Source organism: Hemicordylus capensis, chromosome 8, assembly GCF_027244095.1.
Source record: "Hemicordylus capensis ecotype Gifberg chromosome 8, rHemCap1.1.pri, whole genome shotgun sequence".
In the NCBI taxonomy this organism is placed as follows: Eukaryota; Metazoa; Chordata; class Lepidosauria; order Squamata; family Cordylidae; genus Hemicordylus; species Hemicordylus capensis.
Window position 1 is genome coordinate 6,975,790 of NC_069664.1, and position 24,848 is coordinate 7,000,637.

The 24,848-nt window shown below is 44.9% G+C and overlaps 1 protein-coding gene across 15 annotated transcripts in view; it reads left to right on the forward strand.

The window, feature by feature from the left end:
- PEBP4 (phosphatidylethanolamine binding protein 4) overlaps positions 1-24,848 on the forward strand; it is a 404,209-nt gene that overhangs the window by 260,206 nt on the left and 119,155 nt on the right. For all 15 annotated transcript variants that reach the window (XR_008311022.1, XR_008311023.1, XR_008311020.1 and 12 more), the window contains 2 exons: positions 13,332-13,377; positions 21,872-21,988. Coding sequence is in view for 5 of the 15 variants with exons in the window: in XM_053269481.1 (XP_053125456.1) it covers positions 13,332-13,377; positions 21,872-21,988 (163 nt within the window). In the remaining 10 variants the exon portion in view is untranslated. The remainder of the gene's footprint in view (positions 1-13,331; positions 13,378-21,871; positions 21,989-24,848) is intronic.

Here is a 24,848-nt window from a genome sequence, read left to right on the forward strand (position 1 = left end):
TCCCCTGAGGGGAATATCTTACAGAGCTCACACTTCTAGTCTCCCATTCAAATGCAACCAGGGCACACCCTGCTTAGCTAAGGGGACAAGTCATGCTTACCACAAGACCAGCTCTCCTCTTCTGTGCATCTCTTAAAAGGTACAGGAGACCTGACCTCTTTTCTTTTCATATGGCAGCCGCATGGGAAGCACCTCTTTTGCACCTCTCCACAAAACATACAATCTATGTGGAATCAAAGGATATGCCTCTAACATCACCATTCCATCCCTCAGCATCTATCAAGATGCAACAGCCACACCCTAACTGTCCCCTCATTACTAATCTGAATAATAGAAGAAAATAACAGTCTGTTAATAGACCAAAGTGCATGAAAACCTGCAGTGCTTGTAGGGCTAGAAGTATATCTGGTAAGATAAACTAGATGGCGACATCCCAGCTGCCAGCAGCCATATTTATCATAGAGCTCTGTAGTTAGAGGGGCCAGGGCTGCCAGGCAGAGGGATGGTGGCAGTGAGCCAGAGCACAGGAGACGAGGGAAGACAAAGTGCCCCCTTTTCCCCCAGCAAGTCACCAGTGAATCTGAACCCTGTGTGTATTGATCAGCTAGCCTCTGAGTAGGCATCACATGTCTGAGTTTACTGAATATTTTCTCTAAAATTCAGGAACCAGTTTGGATCCATTTTGAACCATCTTTGTCTTTGAAAGACAGGGCAAAACAAAATCAACAAAACATAGGGTGTGTAAGATGGATACACACCACCTGAGAGATATGATCTTTGCAGTCTTCTGCATAATTGCCTTTCCTGTTAAATAACATTTTCCAGTCCAAGAGTTGGTTTTGTGGAAGAACCCTTGGGGTTTTTATTCCATTCAAGCTGGTTTGGCCCATGTCATCCTTCCCTCTGGGCTCATAAGAGCCATGTCATAATTTCTGGCCTCATGATAAAAATACACAAAGGAAAGTCTGCACCAGAGTTCCATGTTTCCGACTGTACAAACTTTGGAGATGCCTCTACCAAGCTAGCATGCTCTTAGCAAGCAGTGGAGAAGGCAGCAGCTTGTTTGGGGACTGCCTCTACCAGATCACTAGCTGTTGTTTAATCATAGCGGTTGTTATGCTGTACAAACAGCACCCAGCAATGCAACTGCTTTGTGGAATGAAGCCTGACTGACAGGGTAAGCAGCTGGAAGTGCCAGGAGCTGGAAGCTGTGCTCCATCCTATCTTGTAGTGTGTGCTACTTGTTTTCTGGGTGTTCCAGCCGCAAGGCTGAAGGGGGTGGGGTGGGGAGAAGTGAATAACAAATGGGATCTGTTTTTCATTCACAGTCCAACCAGTCATCTGTTTGTACTGGACTCCTGCCAGCTATTGTGTCAATTCCCACACCCACTTTCCTTCACCCTGACTCCCTTTTTTCTCTGCCAGTCGCCTTTCTAGTTCCCTGCTATCCTTCTTGCCTCCTATCAATAGGATCAGGCATGTTCTTGAGATGATTTACTGTAAGGAAAGGAGAGAGATTCATTCTGCTCTTCCTCCTTCCCCTGCCAACACACACGCACACACCCGTTTTTAGCAAATGGTCACAGCAGGCCAAGCTAAGTGATCCCTGCAGCTGGCCTGTAAGCACGAGACTGCCTTGAAGCAATCTGCTACTGTTAGGATCACCTCATTAACCTTTATCTAGTACCGACAGTGTGCTGGTAGCTGTACAAATCATATCTGATACTCCACGGAATACTGTAGAGCGATTTTCTATATGAAAGACGGTCCAGCCCCCACTTACCTCCCTGGCCTTGTTTTGGGACACTTGGAAATTCAGTGGTGTTTTTGTTTTTGTTTATTTGGTTGTTTGGTTGTTTGTTTGTTTGGCTTTATCCATTTGTCCTCTCCAAGAGCTAAAGCCAGAGTTGTTTGTTGTAGCTGTGTATGATTACTGGGCTACAAACTTCAGTCTGCTTTGGTAGATGAATCAGCTAAAGTTCCCATTGATTAATTTGAAATCATGTCATCCTCTGTTTCTTCAGTTCCATTGGCTGCCAGTTTATCTCATACATGAATTTCACAATGCAAGGTGCTGGTTTCCTTTTAAAGTGGCTTCTGGCCAAGGTACTTAAGGGACTGCTTCCTCCCATACAGAACTCCTTATTCCCTGTGCTCACCTGGAAAGGCTTTGTTACAGATCCCATTGTTCTTGGAGGTTCAGTTATTGGTGATGCGCAAGAGAGTATTTTCAGTGGTGGGGACTACTATGGGATTACCTGGACCAGAAATTTCATCAGCTCCTATTTATTGGGGTTCCATCCCCTTTTGAAACATTGCCCCAAATCCTGAATAATGCTGTGCTTGCATATAGCCATTGTGCTGGCTAGTTATCCTGGCTAGTTATCCTAAGTCTTGGGCATGCATTCCAAACTAGTGTTGTGCAAGCAGACACATATTTGCGCTTGTGCAGCAAAGTACATACCCTGTGACACACCTCGTGTGTTAGGCAGGGAACTTTTGCACAAGTGGGTAAGCTGATCCCCATGCTCTTCAGCAGAGTTTCAAGCAGCCCCAGGATTTCTCACAACAATGAAGTCATCTTGCACTAGCACAGCTTTGCTCATTGTACAAGCACAGTGTCAGGATATCAGCCACTGATATTTCAGCCCGTCATCTTTCTCTGATATGCTGCTGCTGTCTCTGGGACTTTTTATGCTGGTCTTATGTCTGCGGAAGAGAGCTGGTCTTGTGGTAGCAAGCATGACTTGTCCCCTTAGCTAAGCAGGATCTGCCCTGGTTGCATATGAATGGGAGACTAGAAGTGTGAGCACTGGAAGATATTCCCTTTAAGGGATGGAGCCGCTCTGGGAAGAGTATCTAGGTTCCAAGTTCCCTCCCTGGCAGCATCTCCAAGATAGGGCTGAGAGAGATTCCTGCCTGCAACCTTGGAGAAGCCACTGCCAGTCTGTGTAGACAATACTGAGCAAGATGGACAAATGGTCTGACTCAGTATATGGCAGCTTCCTATGTCTTAGATCGTAATAAAGTTGATTTGATTTTACTCTAGGACTTTTGCTGCAGAGTGCTCACTGCTGCTTTTTGTTATTTTATTGTACATTAATTATAGGATTTTACGTTCTCTTTGCTATGTTTGCTGCTTTGGGTGCCTCTTTGGAAGAGAGAAGCAGGTTATGAACCTTTTGATAAAAGAAATAAATTGGGCCAATTTTAACCAGTGATGGCAAATATTAATCAGTGTGACTGTTAGTTAAGGGCACACCTGTTGTTGTTTTTTAAAAAATTACAGTAATCCCTTGCCAACCACAGATTTTCCCAGTCGCGGTTTTGAGTTTTTGCGACTGGGAAACTATGGAAGGTCTCACCAACCGTAACTCAAATATCCGTGGTTTGTTGAGATTTGTTTTAGCAATTTGGGGGGGAGGTTGCATTTTTCGGGGGTCGAGTGATTTTCAGGGGTCAGGGGGTGATTTTCAGGGGTTCCCCTTCATTCCTCTTGCTGACTCGTGGTGATTGGGGGGGATTTGGAGGGATTTTTTCTTTAAAAATTTACTGTATTTTGCGGTCCTTTCATGACCGTGATTCCCCTAACCCTGTTTACCATTGATTTCAATGGCTCACCAACCACTAATTTGCCATCAGCGAGGTTTTCCCGGAACGGAACCTCCATAGTTGGCAAGGAATGACTGTGACCACTGATCACATTATTTTATATTATGACCTCCACAAGGATATTGGTATAAATCTTATTTTAGCTTGGCTGAAGACATATCCTGAACATCCAGATGAATTCTATCTAAATGCCTTATTGTTTAATTTTAATTCTAAGTTTACTAATTCAGTGGCTAAATACTGTTATATTGTGTGTAAGCGCCGCTCTCTTGTTTATGATTCTCTTTCTGGTCAATGACTGAAATAAAGTGACTGACTGACTAACTGCCTGAGGTTTTTATAATGTGCACGCTTTGATGAATTAACCTCTTCAAAGGCAGATAATTGTCAATGATAATCATTTAATTGGTTGACAGCCCTAATTATGACATCTACTGTGAGTGTTGGGTGTCAGCACATTTCCCTCCCACCAATTCTTTAGTGAAATTGCCATCAGGCTTGGAAGTTTACCATTGCTTTCTCTCGCGCAGTATGGAATGGTGCCTTTTTCGTTGTTACTAAAGTGACCGTCCTCTGCCTCCAGCACCTTCATATATCGACGCTGCCCAATAGAGGTGACCTTCATCCCTTGAGTGACCCTACTGTGAGTATACCTCCCGGTGTACTTCACTCATCCCTCTCAGGAACACACACACACACCGCCATGAAGAGGCAGCATAGCAGGACTGGGAGTGGGGGGTGGGATCTCTGATTAAGCATGGTGAAAAACCAATAGTCAGCAACAAAGACAAGACTTCCTGTTGTAATGTGTGCCTTATTTCATTTTTTAATGCATTTTTTTTAATGTTTTGTGAATTGGGGGGTGGAGGAATTGGTGCTCAGTCCCAGCTCCTTTCCATAGTAAAGGGAGTATTCTTCAAGCTGAGAAACCTCCCACTCTCTTTGTTCAAGCCCTCCTTCCCCTGCACCTTTCCATTGAGTTCCATTAGCTCTGCCTATCTGGTTGTCTGTTAAGTGCTCTCTGAGTCCGCAAACATTCTGCTCCCTTGAGGTGCATTGGGGGCAGTTTGACGGAGGGGTTGATTTTTTCCTCCAGATTTTTGTGAAACTGACATATCGGCAAGTTACCCTGAGCCTGGCAGTACCTCCCTCTCACCCACAGGTGTTCTGGTTATGCATCCCTAAGGATCATAACCTTGTCAGCAGTTTCAGAAACAGATCTAAGATATGCATAATTCTTCTCCCCCCATCCCATAATTTTGTGATCATTTCTTAAGTTTTCCACTGCATATAATTTGTTCTGGCACAGAAGAGCTCATGCAGCTCTTTTTTCAAGAAGGTGGCAACCAGTAATAAGTGTACCTCCTTCTCCTTCATTGGCCCAGTACACACATTCATTCATTCATTCATTCGATTTCTATACCGCTCTTCCAAAAATGACTCAGGGCGGTTTACACAGAGAAATAACAAATAAATAAGATGGCTCCCTGTCTCCAAAGGGCTCACGGTCTAAAAAGAAACATCAGATATCACACATACACTTTAATAGCAGTGAACACTAACCGGAATTAAAATCGCAAACTCCCAATTCGTGCCGCAGACATACAACTAACTGTCGTTAGCCTAACCAGAGTAGAGGGAAAGGTGAGCCCCTCCCTGCCGCTCAGCCTCCCAGCCTGGTCCCAGCCTGTTCTGCGGCCAGACGGTGGGCAAAGTGTCACCAAGTCAGCCATTCGGCTGCAATTGGCTACGATCTCCAGCGGGGCGTGCCAAGTGAGATCGTGCCCCGCCCACCCTTGGCAGGGGAAGCGCATTGAAAGCCCTTTAAATGCCCTGCAGTGCCAGTGCCGCTTCTGCAAGCCATGGCACCGCCGCCCCCTCCCAAGTGGCACCGCACCCAAAAGCACTACACAAACTCAAATCCCTGGGGGGGATCGGGGGCACAGGGGGGATGGAATCTCGCTTTCTTTGCAGGATGGCAGGGTAGAACCCACATTCGCCAGAACGGGATATGCAGGTGGAGCAGGGTGAAGAATGTTGGGTGGTCTGTCCCACCATGACCAAGGAAGAGGTCATGAGGGTAGACCTCGGCAGAACATTCCGGCCAGACCCATCACTAAGCTGCTGTAAGGAGCTTGCTGCCCAGTGGGCTAACAATCTCATGAGAGGCCCTGTCTATGGGGGACATATCTGAGCCTATTAAGGCATTATCCTCACCCGTGGACTGCAAGCTCACGAGCTGAGCTGGCCACCAGGGAATCCAAGGGGGCTCTGCTCTAGTTGGGCCCTCAACTATCATTGTTGAAAAATCGAAGAAGAAGAAATAAAACTTGCCTCTCCCCTAATACCTCTTCAGCACTGCATGCACACCAGAGAACATCCCCATAACCTGTGTTCCATAGTCTGGCCGCGCACATGGCCGTGGGGTGGGCCAATGGGACAGCACATTCACTCAAGTTTTAAAGTTATCAGATCTGGTCCATCTGTGCACTGTATGCAGACGAGCAAGTGTGGGGAACCGGGGGAGAGGCCACTTTCCTCTGCTCCCCCAACCCCGGGGCAGCTGGGAAATCCAACATATTTCAAGCAGTATGGCCTTTACGAAGGTTCCCAAGTGGACCATTCTGAATCTAAAGCTATGGTGTCTGTCTGACTTCCTCTACATGCAGCTATCTCTAGTAGCAAATATTGCCCAGAAAAATGACTTTATAGCCCATAATGCACTGGGACTTTGACTTTGTATTGGATTAATACATTTTGCACTCTTTTTGTATTTGGTTTGGTTGGCATCATCCTGTTCCGTTGCTTTCCTTCTCTTCCCTTCCCACCACCTGTCTGTGGTGGCTGTGGTTTGAAGTAATATAAGGGGTAATATAAGTAATATAAAGAAAGCCTTTCTTGTGGTGTCTGAGATAGTTATTTCATGCCTGCAGAACCAGTCATCTGGTAATGCACATGCATGTGTGAATTCACCCACAGTTGCTTTATAACATCTAGTGAGCAGAATGTAGCATTCATTATGACTTACCCCGTTCCCCACAGCACTAGGGCAAGCTATACTTTTCTCCTTCTCCCCTTAGTGCTGGCCACAGATGCATTCTTGAGAAATAGAAAGAAACATTAAACCCAAATGGTGTCATTAAGAAATATTAATGCTGTTATCAACGGGCATTAATAAGCATGGCAGCACATCAGTGTCCATTAGCTTAACTCGCGTTAGGGAAGCGCATTGTCCATGCGGTGATATGTGGATCTCTATGGGCAGTTCGAGCTGAGTAGCCTCCAAGCAGACAACATGCCGTCAGGGCCATTAAAGTAAAATTTGCTCATCCTAGGTGGCATTGATGTGTTGCAGCCAAGCCCAACTCCACACCACCAACATGCTTGTGCATTTAGCCATTTCAGAGAGTGCTGGGATTTTGAAGGCTTCACAAAACGTGACACCTCCCTTTGGAGAATCTTTGGCCTCATTATAATGCCTTTTACAGCAACAAGCTAGAACCAGGACATAGACTGAGAGGCACTGGGACATTTGAATTCACATGGGAGCATGCAGCAAGAATATCTATCAAATAGTTTGTCCAGGGGGGCAGTTCCTTTTCTTTTTAAAATCTCTTTGCTCCTTGGTTCTTTCTAGTCTACCTTATCTTCTTTTTATCTTCTAACTAACCCCTATTAACGCAGCAAAGAGACACCTTTTTAAAGTGGTGATTCTCTCTGTTTAGCAGGGGGAGAGTAACTGGCCCTATCCACCCCCAACAAAGTACCTCCAGTGACTGTTGCTGGTGTCTATCTTATGTTTCTTTTTAGATTGTGAGCCCTTTGGGGACAGGGAGCCATCTTATTTATTTATTATTTCTCTATGTAAACCGCTTTGGAAACTTTTGTTGAAAACAGTATATACATATTTTTTGTTGTTCTTTATTTGCTCTCTCGTCGTCTTCATTTTGCTTATGTTTTTTGGATGGCAACCTCAGGTTACTTCCTCTATTTCACTCTTCCATCTTTTGCTGTTGCTGTTCCTTACCCCTGGAACTCATTGCTTCTTGACACTAGATTCTAGAGTTCACTCTTGAATCCTCAATAGCATTATAGGTGATTCTGAAGCATATTCTCTTGTTGCTTGAGAATACCTTTGCCCCATTCCATCAAGGGTCGGAAAGAAAGGTCTGAACACTGGTTCTGATTAAGTCTGGCCTTCATGCAGTAGATGTACATAATGACCAAGAAGAACACAGCCCCCACTCCCCAGCAGTGCGGGAAGGAAAAATGCAGCCAGCTTGCCCAGGAAGATTGGGTGACCTGAGAACCCTGTTGACCCTACTGTATGCAAGGACTATTCTGGACTTCTTATCTGTGAGAGCAGGTGCTGAACAGACTCATTTGGATTGTCCTAGAATCTGACCAGCAACCTCCCTTAGACCATGCCTTCTGCCTCTGGCCCTTTGGTACATTGCCTTCCTGCTCTGGTACCTGGCCACTGGCCTGTTTCCTGGGCTTGTTCTACTGACTCCTGGCTTTGCCCTGCTTCCTGGTTTTGTCCCTGTAGTAGTTCCTGGCTCCACCCTGACAGCTGCCACAGCCCAGCCCTGTCGCCAAGTCTGCCCAGAGATCTGCCTGGCACCTGGCCGCCTGGCAGCAGCTCACATGCCAAAGCCAGCAATATACACCAGGAATCGTGAGAGATTCTAGAGAGGGAAGGAAGCCTGATTCCGTTTGTCACGGCACCATGTGCTCGGTAAGCAAAGGAAAGTGATTTATTCCTCCTGATAAATGGGACGAAGTGAATGAAAAGATTAAATCATCTCTCCCTGCACTCACAGAAATGTGCTGCTGACCCCATGCTCTGGCAGGGTCAGAAGGAGTCAGCAATGCGGGACTAGAAAGCTTCACAGTGGGCGGGCAGTTTGCAGTCAGTAATTGAAGTGGAATGAGGAAATATTCTGTGCCGTTGCCAGGACTCTCTCTAGCCAGAAGAGGAGGGGAACACATCTGCCTTCTTCAGTCAAGGAGACTGGAGTTGGTCTCCTTAACTTCCTTGCTGGGAGAGAAGAGAAGGCACCCTAGACTCCAACTGACCCAGCCTTCAGGCAAGGGCCATTTGGCTAATAAAAAGCTCAAAGGCCAATCAGTCGTCTGATCCCTAGTTATTAATAGGACCCTTGAGATTCTGGGTCCTGAAAAGTGTACAGATTGCCCCCTTATTTCTTAACTGAGACTATGAGCTACAAGTCTAGGATGATATATAGTAACAAAGAAAGTTGCCACCTAACTGGCTACACAATTTGGCTTGGCTACACAATTATAATGGTGTGATGTAACCTCCCCCCACACTCTTTTTGCTCTGATTCCACACGAGCGCCACTGGCTACCAAGAATATATGTTGTTGGTCTGGACTGGAGTAACTGGTCAGTCAGACCTGTCCATGTGGTAAAGCCAGGTACAAATGGGGGTGTAGTTATTGGTCAGAGCACATGCTTTTGCATGCACAGTGTCCCCTATTGAGGCAGGGCGGGGAAAAGATCCCAGTCTAAAATCCTGGAGAGACACTGCTATTCAGTGTTGACAGTACTGGCCTAGATGGGCCAGTGGTCTGACTCGGTATATGACATATCCATAGGTTCACCATGGGCTCTTCCAGGTGGCAATAAAATATGGGATCTGCAAAGCTTTCACACAAGTTCCAAGTGTGACCTTGTTCATCATACAGAGGCTCCTGCAGGCTTCTGTGCTCCTTCCTAATGAGATCCATCTTACCCTTTGTACCTACACTGAATTATTTTTGGAGTACCACCTGCTGGCCAGCTCTTGAATTCTGAGAAGAAATTATCCCTTTCCCCAGTTGCCGCAAGAATGTGCCATCGAGTTGGTGTCGACTTCTGGCGACCACAGAGCCCTGTGGTTTTCTTTGGTAGAATACAGGAGAGGTTTACCATTGCCATCTCCCGCTGTCTGAGATGATGCCTTTCAGCATCTTCCTAAATCGCTGCTGCCTGATATAGGTGTTTCCTGTAGTCTGGGAAACATACCAGCGGGGATTCGAACTGGCAACCTCTGGCTTGCTAATCAGATTATTTCCCCGCTGTGCAAGAGTAGTAGGTGCCAGTTCTTCTCAGAATGCAAATGCTGACTGGCAGGTAGTACTGCAAATGTAGTACCTCCCTCCTATAACTAAAATTATAGCGCTACCCCAGCCCCCCAGCCCCAAATCAGATTTGTAAAGTTCTTTTTACAAGTATGGGGTGATTAAAATGTGGAACCAGCGTGGTGTAGTGGTTAGAGTGCTGGACTAGGACCGGGGAGACCTGAGTTCAAATCCCCATTCCGCCATGAGACTTGCTGGGTGACTCTGGGCCAGTCACTTCTCTCTCAGCCTAACCTACTTCACAGGGTTGTTGTGAGAAGAAACATAAGTACACTGCTCTGGGCTCCTTGGAGGAAGAGCAGGATATAAAATGTAATAAAATAAAATAAAATAAAATAAAACAGAACCTATTGCGAACATAAAACCAGCATTGGCTACTCTGTATGTGCAACTTCATGTCTGAATTCTCTTCCACATGGACAGCATCCATACAGCACACAAAAATGTGAGTGAAGGTTTGATGCATAAGTTTGTGTTATTTCTGACCTACTGTATTCAGTAGTGGCCGAATAGGGGGCATGGTAAACAACCAACCTGGGCAAATGAGAACCCATGTACCTAGGGTTAATGGGGTGGCAGGGCAGGTGAGGCAGTCAGGGTGGGGAGATGTGAGCAGGACGTTTACCCCCACCCCACCCCACTCTACTGGCTTTATTATTGCATTGGAGTCACTGGAGCTTTGTTAAAGGATACCCTGCAAGGATGCAGCTTAGGAATATGCAAGTTACCTGTGCTAGGTTTGCAGGCATCTTCTCTGTGCCAGTTTATGTACTTTCTGCAACCATGACGGTGACCTTTTTGCCATTGCAAAGATATTAATTAGCCACGGCCTGAATACCTGTGCACACAATGGTGTAAGGGCTTTGAAAGCAAGCTTTTGTAGCCCTCCTACAACCTGTTGCCCAGATAACAGGTCTGGTGTGATCAGTCTGTCAGTTCATGTGATTGAGTGACAGCACAGCTTGTGATTCCGGAGAACTCTATAATGCACTGGGCTGCCGTGTACAAGGCAATGACACTTTAAATATAAATTAGAAGCAAACTACAGCTCCCACCAGCACATTTGCCCTCTCTGCCTTTTCTGTTATATTAATCACAAAACAACGTGTCAGGAAGGTTTGAAAAAAGCAAAGTTAAAGGAAACTAAGTAAATTTGGGCAAACTTCTCTTGGTATAGTCAAGACATCATAGTGGATTATTTTTGCAAGGAGGCAAATAAAAAGTCATTTTTTTGAGGTCATTCAAACAATCGGTGTTCTACCCAGGTTTGGAAGCTGTGTGTGCTCCCAGTGTTTGGTTGTGTGGAAGCAAAGTAAGAGAAAAACCTGGGTAGAAGTGACTGAGACTATTCTCGTGAACAGCCAAGACCCGGCTAGGGCAGCCAAGCCTGGGCTAGGCTGCCTGTGAGAACTGGCAGGAGCTGAGCAGCTCCCGGTGGCGCCTTGATGGTAAACTTGCCTAGGGAGCCCGCCTCTTAAACAAGGTTAAGGGAGCAAGAGCTCCCTTGCCCCCCCACGCCCGTTTACCTGACTGTCTGCCAGCACCAGCTGCCTAGGTAGCTGAAGGTAAGCTCTTTGGAGCCTTGCTAGCCTCCCCCCACCCACCCACCATCATAATCCAAACCTTTCCCAATGACATCATCTACATAGTCAGCTATTTGCTTCCAAGAATCTGCTTTGTCTTAATCCTCAACAGGAAAAATGGACAAAAACGCCCCTTCTGCCCCCATCTTCTTCACTTTCCCTTGCACCTTGTAGTCTCCTGAGATCCCATTCTTCTCACAGTATCATTCATTCCCACATGGAGCATCAGGAAAGGATAGCAGGTTTTGGTTTTGATGAGTCTTGGCAATGTGTCTGCCACCTCTGCCCACTGAGCAAAGAGGAACCTTTTTAAGTGGTGACTCTTATATTTAGCAGGGGAAGAGTAAATGGCCCTCTCCAGCCCCATCTCAGCATCATTACAGCTGGTGTCTGTTTCTTTGTGACTCCTTTTGGGGACAGGAAGCCATTTTTGTTATTTATTATTTTTCTACGTAAACTTCTTTTGAAAACTGTGGTTGAAGACTGGTATATAGTCACATATATAGTCACATGCATAGTAATAATCCCATCCTGGATGCCTGCACTGGGGAGACAGCATACCTTCCATAACAAAATGTTGTGTCTGCACTCATGTGGTGATATGTCAAGTTTGCCTCTGTAAATCTCAGTGGGGGCTCTGGGGAGTCCCCCCACTGCCCCATCAACTATCTTCTCCTCTTCAGGAAGCTTTTCACCTGGGGCTTTTGAAACTCTTTAACTCACATCTCTTCTTGAATGGAGGGGGTGTGCTCACATATTGGCTAGATTTAACCCAAAGTCCCTGAGAGTTATCAGCGAGCCGTTCACACACAATTCAGGTTTTTCACAGTGCATTATAACCTGATTTATATCTGGAGTAAAAAAAAATCCACTATTTGTGCTGGGTTTGGGGGACAATTTTGAGTTCTCAGTAAAGCCTCCCTGTAAACCCGCAGTAAAACCTGCTGTGCATAAAAGCCCCAGGGCAGTGATTGGGTTTCTCCCATCCATGGGAGAATCTTCCTCTCTGTTTCAAGCCTGGGGTGGCAATCCTTATCCAGATGGCTATGGATCACCTTCCACAGAAAGAGCCTGATACTGCTGCAGGAATACAGCATGTCTCTGATTCTTCTGTCCCATGCGTCACATGCTTCTGTGTGCCTGCCTGAGATTTCTTCTTGCCCCATGGAAACCTTGTCCTTCTGTTGTTCTTCTCAGAGTGCTGCCTGTGTCACATCTAAAAACTCCTCATTTTCTTTAATAAGTTACAGTGTAGAAGGGTGTACCTCGAACGCTTATATATTTTCTTTCAGCATGGATACTAGTTTGCATTTGCAGCAAATGTAGTTCAGAGCCTCTTCAGGTAGTAAAGCAAATATAGCACATACCCTGCAGGTCACAAGATTTCCCTTGCTGTCCCTGTTGCTTGGAGTTTCTGGACTCACCTGCATACTTCCCCACTGAAGTCTCTTGCAAAGCTCCCTTGGTCCTGTTTGCAATGTCCTATTCAAGAACTCTGAACTACACTCAGCTAAGTGGCCCACTTCAGCCGTAAGCTCCACCTCCTCCTCAACATGTGCTCAGCACACAGCTGCAGACAAACAATCCAGTCAGAAATAGCACAAAGAGCCCCACACAAACACACGCCATCAATTTCCCACAACAGGAGAGAGCCCTACAAATTCACCCTCTCTTTCTCTCTTCACCAGTATCTCACAAAATCCCCTTAATCCTGTTTGCAATCCTGTTCTCAAGGTTCTCAAGCCCAGACCTCTTTACTTTCAATGTATCAGGAAACAAGGGTCTCGAACACAGGTCTGTATTTGCCTTCTATGGGTGATAGATTCAGGTGTTGGCAGGGAGAGTTTCCATTGCTGCTTGTTTTCTGCTCTTGCCTCTTTATGTTCTTCAGAGCAGGCTTTATGATATATGCACAATAATGGGATGTGAAGTATGAAAACTCTATTGTAATGTACGCAACTAAGTTGCAACATCATTCCTCTCATTTCAGGGTGCTGACCTGAAGAATGGGAATCTCCAAGGCAATGTGTTATCAGGTAAGCAGAAGCTGGACACACCTTAACAGTGATACTCCTCAGTAGGTCTTGACATTGAATGGAAAGAAGCCTCTTTGCAGCAGAAGCTTCTATTTTTGTTTGGGAGTTCTAGATTCCCATTCATTTGTGTTATCTTGTTTCTTGGATCAAATAAGACCAAAGTCCTCCTAAGGGTAGCAAGAGGGGATGAGGGGTCCTCAAACGTAAGTACCCAGACATTGTAGGACTACAGCTCCCATCATACTCAGCCACAATGACTAGACATTGTGGCTGGGAATGATAAAAATTATAGTCCAACAACACTTGAGAACCTGACTTGGTTATTGAACAACAGTTAGGTTTGGGGCTCATTAAAAGCAATTTGATATCTCAAAAATTTCTCTAGAGCTCCCTTAGTCTAGGAACATAGTTCCCTGACAGTTTGTGGACAAATCCAAAGAGTTTGATGCTGGAACGCATGATTCCTTAGAGCTAGTCAGGAATGAAGATAATCCTCAAAGGAAAAAGTTTGAAAAGGTGTCTTCTGCTTGGAATTCTAAACAAATACTGCAACCACACAATACAGTATCCATTCTGCACCAGTTCTGGACTGTTCAGCTTTCTCTAGTCCAGTATTCTTCTTTTCAAACTCGTACCCATCTTTAATCCCAACTTGCAATATGGCACCCACATTATAAGTGTGTGTGTGTATATACACACACACACACACACACACACACACACACACACCAAACGTGTCCATCGTTCTCTCTGCTTTTCTCCTCCTTTCTCTTGCCTCTCCGCCCTCTTTCGGCCTCTTCTCTAAAAATACAGCATTCCCTAAAAATATATAGCTAATACAAGTATATTTAGCTAATACACAGAGGCGTAACTATAGGGGGGGCAGGGGGGGCACGTGCCCCGGGCGCCATCTTTTCTGGTCACGTGGGGGGCGCCGCCATGACCAATTTTTTTAAAAAAAAAATTTAAAAAATTTTGTTAATACAAATGTTTCCTGCTCAGTGCAGCAGCGCTGCAGCAGTCAAGGGAGCGCGTCAGTGCCCCCTTCCCCACGAGCGGTCCCTTCCGCGCTGCCTGAGCCCCCCCCCCATTGCTTTGCTGGCACCTGGCAGCCAGTCAGTGGCCTGGCTTGGCGGCGGCAGCGGGCGCTTTTGAGGAAAAACCTAAGTATAATGTAGTATGTTGGGGGGGGCGGAGGGGGGCACGGTGGGGGGGCGCCATTTCAGTGCTTGCCCCGGGCGCCGTTTTCCCTAGTTACGCCTCTGCTAATACAGGCAAAGTATTCATCCCCGGTCCATACCTGCTTACCCACCTTTGCATCTCGGGGATAGCTTATTGTAAATTCAAACACTCAGTAGTGAGAAACCAATGAAATTAACACAGGGTGGAACAGCAGCTTTATCCATAACGTTTATTCTTTGCCTTCACTGATGGCCTTTACAGCTTCAGATCTAATCCCTGTAACCACCAGCAGCTAACTGCCAGGAACATCTGAAAAATATGGACAATAATCTGTTCAGTGTTTTTATATGCGAGACTTAAGCACAGTTTATGCTTAATTTGACTGATAATGTAAATGCAAAACCTGCATTGGCTAGAATGTCCATTGACTAGATTTTTCTCCATAGACTATCCTGCATTAACAATACTAGCACTTGACACAGACAGCTTGATTTTGCTGAGCCTTTGTTCCATTGCACCCATGCATGGATTTGCAGGAATTAGCCCAGGGCCTCACAACCTCGGATATCCTGCAGATGTTGGCCTACAACTTCCATCATCCTTGATTCTTGGCCACTGTGGCTGGGGGTGCTGAGAGTTGTCATCCAAAAACAGCTGGCAGACTGAAGGTGTCCAGTCCTAAATGAGCCCAAGCAGGAACCAGGCTAAGCTTACTGTCTGAAATGGACAAAATAGGGAAAGCACATCACACATGCACTAAGGACGTTTGCATTAAGCCATTTTAGTCTGAGGTGGTGTTCAAGGGGAGAGGGATTTTTTTCTTCTTCTTGATTTGATTAGGCTCTGGAGGAATTTTAGTTTTTCCAGTCCCTTCACATCACATCCTCTTTCTTTGAATTCAATCTGAAATGGCCTTTGAGCAAGGATTGGGGTTTAAAACAGTTAGGGAACATCTGCATACATAATAGCTCTGCTTGGTTTTAGGCTATTTTTCACAACACATGTTGAGAGTGGGGGAGCCATCAGACAGCTCACCAGCAATCCATAAAGACTGACAGTACCTAGATATCATTTAAGTCTGAGCGCTCCAAAATTGATTGTCGTTTCAGCCTCCACTTTCCCATTACCTACAACCCATGCATTAGAGAATATGGAAGCCAAGCCTGATGGAATTTTAAAGAAGCTTGAGGCTGGTCAGGGGTGGGGAGTTCTAGAATAGCTTCACTGTCTTATGATGCATTACTCAACCCGGTTACTCCATTTGGCTCTGACTCTGACCCTCTTCATGGACCTCCGTGGTCCCTGCTTTCATGGAGACCATGGTTCAGCATGGAACAGGATTGTCTCCATCTATGAGCCAAAGGCATATACTTGATACTTGAGGTAAAGGCTAAGAAAAGTAGTTGTACAACAGAAAGAGAGAAGTACTCTTGACTGTAACAGCAACTCTATGCTGCCTTGAGTTTGAACAGGAGGGCGTATGTGACTGCAACCTTTGCTCAAACACCATTCTTCATGCTCCATAATTCATTTACACTTTTCTTGGACCCTTTCAGAATGGAGTGCAAAAGCATTTTCTATATATAAGGGGCTTATGGTCAAACCTGAAGATGCTTTCTACCTGCAATGGGAGAGCCCTTCTCAGATACAGGCTCACATCACGTGAATTGCAGGTTGTCTCACACCTGCACACTTTTTCTCTTTTTACATAAAGTCGTCATCCAGTCCATCCAGCGGACTGGATGGCACCTTTGATTATAAGCCATCCTAGTGGCAACTTTGATTATAAGCCATGCCAGGAGCTATTAAGCACAGGGGTTTTTAATCTAATCAGTAAGGGAAATCTTAACCCTTTCCTTTCCAGTCATTTACTGTAATACCTACAAATTGATCTCCTGCCAATCTTGAAGCTACTACTTGTTCCCTATGGGGGGAAGACACAGACAACCATTTCTTCTTCCCCTCAAATATTAAAAGTGGCTTGGAGGGGCTGGATTGGAGGTGGAAAACCAGAAGCGAGAAAAGAGTTAAGACTCTCTCTGCCAGGTCTCTGGGTCTCCTGTTGCAGATTGCAGCCAAGAAAAGGGAGAGGAAAATGAAAAGAAGTAAAGTATGTGTGGGGAGAACAACATGTGATTAACATCATGTGTAATTTGAGCATCATTCCAAAAGAAATAGGGAAGCTATAGTGAGGCTATTAGAATTCAAAAAATGCAGATGATCTTTTTGATATCCTCTGAAATCTGCATAAGGTTGATGGAGACTGCTCCAGAGCTAATAGCTAGAGTCATTAGATAGCCACACTGTATTGGGATTTTGAAAGCTGACTTTAAAATTCAGGTTTTGAATTCAAAATAAATATAAGGACTTTGGATTTGTTGACAGTCAAGTCTGTCTGCTAGATTCTTGTCAGGTATCAAATGGCATAAGCTGTCAACAGTCAAACATTCTGGATTCAAAGAACAGCTGACAAACTGACAAATATTAAATACCAAAAGCATACCAACTACCAAATACTGACAAAAAGGCCTGTTGCATGTCAGGTAGCAAATGCTGTCAAATATGAAACACTATTGCATGTCAGATATTGAGTACTGTATAAATCAAAATCAGCTGTCAGTCTCTTCTCATTCCCTTTTCAAGTAACATTTTGATGACTGGGCATGCAATTCTATATGCATATTTAGAAGAGAACAAATAAAGAGGGAACAATTGAACAATCCTTAAAAAATAACCTTAGAGGAGGAAATAATGGAAAGATAAGTATTTAAAATGTGGGTTGGAAACAATGTAAAGACGTGTTTTTTAAAAAAAAACTGGTAGAGAAAATAATGGAACAATACCTGTTTAAAAATAGTAAGGAATACACCTCTTTGGAGGTGGAGAGGCAATCCTGTGGTAAAGATAAAGTTGTGCTGTCGAGTCAGTGACAACTCCTGGCGACCACAGAGGCCTGTGGTTGGTCTTTGGTAGAATACAGGAGGGGTTGACCATTGCCTCCTCCCACGCAGTATGAGATGATGCCTTTCAGCATCTTCCTATTTCGCTGCTGCTCGATATAGGTGTTTCCTATAGTCTGGGAAGCATACCAACAGTGATTCGAACCAGCAACCTCTTGCTCCCTAGGCAGGTTACTTCCCCGCTGTGCCATTAGGTGGCAAGCATGAATTGTCCCCTTTGCTAGGCAGGGTTTGCCTTGCTTTGCATTTGTACTACGTGCGAGCACCGTCTGCTGCAAGATATTCCCCTTAGAGCAGGGCTGCACCACTTTGGCCCTCCTGTAGATGTTGGACTACAGCTCCCATCACCCCAGATTATAGGTGACTGTAGCTGAGGATGATGGGAGTTGTAGTCCAACAACAGCTGAGTTGTGCAGCCTTGCCTTAGAGAATGGGGCCATAGCTCATTGTAAAGCATCTGCACTGCAGGCCCTGCAGGCCCTGGCAGCATCTCCAGGTAGGGCTGGGAAAGACCCCTGCTCGAAACCCTGGAGAGCCACTGGCAGCCTGTGTAGACAATACTGACTCTGTATCAGGCAACTTCCTATGTAAACCCCAGCTTACTGGGCAAAGAGGCACCTTTCAAAGTGGTTATTCTCTTTATATTAAGCAGGGGAAGTGCAAGTGGCTTAAAGAGGAGAAATGTACTCTGCACATGATCAGAGGCTATGCTGTCTGTGTTCAGCTTCTCAAATGTACTGCTTTCTAGCCGGCAGGGAGAGCAAGAGACAGAGGCCAAAAAGTATTATTAAACATGCTACAATTTTGTTAGAAGTGAGGGGCCCAGGTCAGAAGAGCTCACAGCATCCGGCCCCCCAAGGGAGCTGCCCTTCCCCCACCTTCCCAGGGGCTGCATGTCGTGAGGGAAGGGAGAAGAAGGGGGGGCTCATGGTGGGACCACCACTCTTTAAGGGCTGGAAACCTAAGAATTGGGGGGCTAGTCTGCTCAGGGGCTGTAAAACAGAGTGTGAGCTTGCACCTATGGTTGCAAAAAGGTCCTGAGGGCAGAAGATTTCCCTCAGGCGGAGGTTTCCCTCAGGAGGAGCCAGAGAGCCGCCTGTGTTTTAAGGCCTATCCATTAACTATTTCAGATATGAGGAGGGGCTTCTACCCGACTGTTGTTGAAGGTGGAGTTGTGTTTCTAATCACTGTTTTGTTATTTCTGTAGTTTGTTATTGCATGTATAACTTTGTTTATATGAACATATATTATGAAGTAATTCTGAGAGAATCAGAGGGCTGAGACAGCAGGTTTTCCTCAGTAGGATACAGAGAACAGTCTGGGTTAAGCCTCTTATACTGGCATGGTAGTGCCAATTTCTTAAGGTTCAGCCAAATGAAGTTTGAGATGCTTTTCATTTTCACTTGTGCTCTAAAAAGCACGGAAGTGGCAAGTTAAGGTGCCCCTCTTAACTTTCACACCATGTAAGCTGTAAAGACTTTGTACAGCCTCATAAGTTATGCTGGCTTTAGAAATGGGGCTCCATGCACTCGCACTTTCCCTTGGCCTTTCAAATGGACATTGGGCTGGGGAGGGATGCATCCAGACATAAATTCAACAGGTGCACTTCCCCAATCACTTGCTAGAGATGCCCCTGGTGAATTTCTGCCTGATGTATCTTTACAAGTGCTTCCCCTATATAGGTGGCATTTGTGGGGAGCTGCACATTGAACTTCTGCCTGGACACATGCTTCCTGTCCAGTGCCCAGTGGCTAATTCAAGCATTCTGGCAAACAACAGCCAATTATTTACTATGAGAGATTGCAGGGCAGTGTCTTGAATCATCAACCCCAGAACAGGTACTACCGAGCATAATAGGTACTAAAGACAACCCAAGTTTCCACAGACAGCTTTCAATTTGCTACTCAAATGGCAGTTGCAAGCACATGGAAGACCATGCCTACACTCGAACAGTGGCACAACAAAATGTGAGAAAATGCTGCTGGGGAAAAATATCCCACAAAATAAAATAAAATAAAATAAATAAGATCAAGAGCAGACAGACAAAAATCTGATAATTATCTAGAATTATGGTTTGTTTAACTCAGACACAAGCAAATCTTCTGTCAGAAACTTCCACCCCAACAATATATCAATCTGTTTATGTTTATTAATGAGGGATATGCTTTTACAAATATTTACACAGGACTTTTAGTTTAGGAATGTAAACATATCTTTTTAACCTACCTGTTTGTTTGCCATGGCTTATGACTAGTATCACTTGACTTGAACCTGATTGATTAAGTGCCGTCAAGTTGGTGTCGACTCTTAGCAACCACATAGATAGATTCTCTCCAGGATGATCTGTCTTCCACTTGGCCTTGAAGGTCTCTCCCTGGTGCATTCATGGCTGTCATAACCGAGTCCATCCACCTTGCTGCTGGCCGTCCTCTTCTTCTCTTTCCTTCAACTTTCCCCAGCATTATGGGCTTCTCAAGGGAGCTGGGTCTTCGCATAATGTGTCCAAAGTATGATAGTTTGAGCCTGGTCATTTGTGCCTCAAGTGGACATTCTGGATTGAATTTTCCACATGCATAGACTTGAATCTAGCTGTTTCATAGGAATCATAGGAAACTGCCATATACTGAGTCAGACCATTGGTCTATCCAGCTCAGTATTGTCTTCACAGACTGGCAGCAGCTTCTCCAAGGCTGCAGGCAGGAATCTCTCTCAGCCCTATCTTGGAGAAGCCAGGGAGGGAACTTGGAACCTTCTGCTCTTCCGAGAGCGGCTTCATCCCCTGAGGGGAATATCTTGCAGTGCTCACACATCAAGTCTCCCATTCAGATGCAACCAGGGCAGGCCCTGCTTAGCTGCAGGGACAAGTCATGCGTGCTACCACAAGACCAGCTCTCCTCTTCTTAACCTGGGGCGCGGGGCCGCCCAACGCCAGGCCCGCCCCACTTCTTCGTCCCCGCCCGCGGGGGAGTCCGGGGGCTGGCCGCCACTTCTTGGACACAACCGGGGGCCTGCCGTGCTGTCCATGGCCGCCGGGGGTCTCTCCCAGGCGGGCACAGGGGCACCGTGTGGGTCGGGAGGGCCGGTCCGGTTGTGCAAGGGTCCTGAAAAGAATAAAGCCTGTATCTTATTACAGTTCTAGGGCAACAATGGTATTTTCATTAAGAGCTGAAAAATGAAGAATAAGAGTAGTTTATTCCTGTTTTTCACCATAGGTATTCTTCAATTTGTATACAATTGTCTTACATCCTTACCAATTCTTTGAATGTTCCTACAAGCATCTTTGCTATATTTAGTGCTTGTCTTTTAATGCAAGTGAATTGGTTCCATTTTTCCCTTGCAAATTTCATTTAATGCACTTCTCTGTGTTTTGTATTTTAACTCTTTTTTAAAAAAAAACCTGTTGTTTTGCTATTTTTTAAAAAAAACAAACTTCTGAAGCATAGACCTGAGGAGAAAAGGTAGGGAAATGGTGCGACAGTGTCAAAAGACCTAAGAGGAGGAAAGTTTGTTGGGGGAAGGGGGGCCACAGCATGTTGAAAATGATAGACTGTGTGCACATGGTAATGAGAAACAGAGACTGGGTACATCTAAGTTATTCCCTTCAGGGAAAGCTTTAGGGCTTGGGTGTCATCCATTGGAAGAGGGTTAGAAGAGGTAACCAGAGGAGAGGTTTGGAGAAAAGGAGCTCAAATTGCTGGGAAAAGTAGGTGAGGTTAAAGGGAGGTTTTTGCAATTGAAAAAAGGCAAGAGCATGCTTGCAAGCAGATGGCAAAGAGCCAGTACCAGAGGAAGTAGAGAAGGGTGGGGAAGGTGTTCAGAGCTCTCACATACACATCAGATGTTTTATAGAGAGATGTGAGATTTACAGTATCGATCCCCATCTGTTTCCTTGATCGTATCTGCCCATTTAAAGCTAATGCTGTGACTGAATGGAACTTCCCTGAATAGGGATCCTGGCTTTGTGGCTCTAAATTGAAGAAAGTAAAGTCATCTGATCCTCTAGTCTAACGTAATTCCCCAACACACACAAATGTTTATGGAGCAATATAGAGTTTAAAATGCAGAGAAATTCCTGAGAGGAAGAACGATTAAGAGAGGAGCACCCATACAATTTATCTAGAAAATCCAAGAAAAATTAGGGTAAGAAGAGGTATATCTCGTTCCTGACATAGATAGGTTGTTAAAGTCAAGGGAAAACTTGGTTATAAAGGGTCAGAAGGGAACATCATTGGGTGATTCTTGTTACAAAGATACCATATGTCGGACTGGCAGGAGATATCTGTTGTAAAGAGAATAAATACAATGCATGCTGTGAACTTCATTGTTTTATTTGTTTTATTTCCTGTATCCAGACTACCTCCGACCCACTCCACCACCCAAAAGTGGTTTCCATCGCTACCAGTTCCTCATCTTTGAACAGCCAGCTCATCAAACCATAGCCTTGAGTCTAGAGGAATCAGCATCTCCAGGTAAGAGATGACTTCACTTTGTTCCCTAAACAGATATTTAATCTGTTAGGTGCAGGGAGAGCATCAACACAGCTTTTTCTTAGCAGGCAGGGATTTATTTAAGAAAGACCTAATGGCTGCTGCTCCAGCCTATGATATAACCTCCTTTTCAATTAACCAGTCATTGAGACTATTCCCACGATCACTGGGAAGCGGGCTCACAGGTGAGCCCAGTGCTTCCAAGGTGGCTAGCCTGCCTAATTCCCCCTCCCCTTAAATTATCTCATTTTTTTTGCTCATGTGTCACCGCGGTGTGCAGCGACACATGAGTAGACCCCTGACTGGGAGGCTGCAACCAGCCTCCCGGGCTCAGGGATCTCTCCAGGATGCCCCGCGCACTTGCGCAGGGCATCTTGGGACTTCCGGGGGCCACGTGACCCCCGATCCCCACAGCCCCTGCCAGCTCCATGATGGAGCCGGCAGTCGTGTGGGCAGCTAATCCGGCCGCCCAAGGGCTGCTCTTCGATCGTCTGCAGGGAGAGCGGGCTAAGTAACTGATAAATGAGAAAAGGGGGCGGGGAGAAAAAGTTCACTGCATAGAACATGCCCCCAAACTAACAGCCAAGAGAGCAACTAAGAACCATGGTGGGTTGTAGCTACTGATGAAATAATCATTATACCAGTGAACAAAACCAGTGCACTATTGGCTACTGTGATTTGCTTGCTATTTTGAATTGCCTGTTCTATTCACAGCCTACTGGGGCAAGTGGAAGGGAATAGAACACAGGTTCAGTTAAGCGCATTTCCAGGCATCCTCATAGGCAGTCATATACAATAACTTTTAGCCTTTTCCAAGCCAGAAGGTTCTGGCAGGTTCTGGAAAACTGCCTACTTTGCTCATTGGATAAAAGTACCTGGGTGCCATCAGTAATGTCAGAACCTGAGGGATGCTTAGCAGGGGAAACTGCAGAGGATGATGTGCTTTTGAGAGAGACATAATTGTGGTCTTAAAGCGGCTCATTCCGCCTCAAGTTGATAGAACTGCAAGCTTGAATGAGAATGAGGGAAAGGAAACAGGAAAGTTGGAGAACAGAGGAACATATCGGTAGTTGGAGGAGCATATCTTTAGTGTTTAAAGAGCTCTTTCTTAAATGATGGAGTACATCTTGTAACAGAAGCAGGAACAGCATCAGTGTTTATGAAGCACTCTCACCTTATGGCACAGAGTGTCTGCTGTATTTTGCACTATTTGCTCAAAAGTTTATGGTCAAAGTGTAGTAAGGGTCAGCCAAAACAAGGACAAGCAGTTACAGTAATGTTGCTTATGAGTCAGGAGAGGCATGACTGGGATAAAAGTGTTGATCTAAATAAAACCTTAGTTGGGGGATGGCTCAGTGAAGGATTGTGGTGAACATTTCTGTTGTATTGTTGGCTGCAATAGTTGATTGGCAGTTGTTGATTGTTCATTGAAGATAATGTTATAACTGAAAAGCAAAACATGCTTATTTCTCAAACTGTTTTGGTGTGCTGCTGTAATAGGGAATGAAAAAATCATGTTAATAATGTCCATAGCAATAAGTAGTAGCGTATGTTTATCAAATCTTGAGTTTTGTCATACTTTCCTCAGTCCTTACAAAGACACTTACGCTGAAGTTTTCATAGTATGGAAAATGTTTTTAAATTTAATTAATGAACCAAAAACATTATGGTTGATCAACTAAGGAATCTTCCAGCAATGAGTCTCTGCTTACTGTATAAAAATAGTATGAGTGATTTGTATTGCCTTTGCTACAGTGTCTCAATTTTGACTATGGAAATTACATTTTGGCCAAGATATTTATTTGAGCTAGGAGACGAGAAAATAAACTCTAGTATTCAGTTTCTTTTTACTATTCTTGTGTCAGTTACATAATCTGCTGATTTCCACTATGGTCTAAGACAACTTCACACATTCTAATCCCATTTTCTTATTCTCCTTTGTCCACCTGGCTCACATCTGGGTTTCCCTGCAAGAGGTTGAAGTGCAAGTGAATTACATGATTGGTTCCAAAAAGACTGACCTGTCCATGAAGTCACTGAAGTGCTTCAACCAAGTTGTTGTTTCCTTGTCCTTGAAAAGTTCACCAGTTTGTCTAAAAAGAGCACAAAACTTCTGTTTTGCTCTCTGAAGCTAAAAACATATCTATGCACTCTCCTATTAGCCAATAACATCACAAATTAAGATAGTGGCTAGTTATGTAGGCATGCTGTTTTATTTGTTTCCTTTTGTATCTGATTTTAGAAGCTTTTGTTGGTTTGTTTTCTCAGAATAGACCTCTTTTGCCTTGGGTTATTCAAGAAACTCAGACATAAGCACAGATAAACATCTGTTACTTGTTTCTATGCATATAACCATCTTTATTAGGAGTGAACTGGGAAATTAGAAAGTCTTGCATTAACAGAGGGCATACATAGACTTTGCACCTATTACAAGTTCTCATGTTTGTACCTACATGGTACAACAGGTAGGTACCTACTTGGAGTTGAGATAAGGTGGTAGCAGCTACCCTGAAATAAAGTGCCACATGAAAACTGATTAGCTTAGCCCTGCTCTTGGGTATTTTAAATCACCCCAGGACTGAATCTGCATATGGGAAGCATGGTAGTGACTCTGCTTAACCTATCGCTAGCCTATGACAGGTGCAAATTCACAGGATCCTTTGCAGATTTATTTCAGATTGCTGACATTCTTTTTAGCAGCTCAGCTTGAATTAATGCATGGCGGTTGGTTGTGTGAATGGATTTGTTATGTGCTCAGATCACTGGTGCACCCAGCAATGGATTGTGTGAGGGGGGAAATGCACAAACTGGCATATTAGCACTCTAGGAGCTCTAGGAGCTT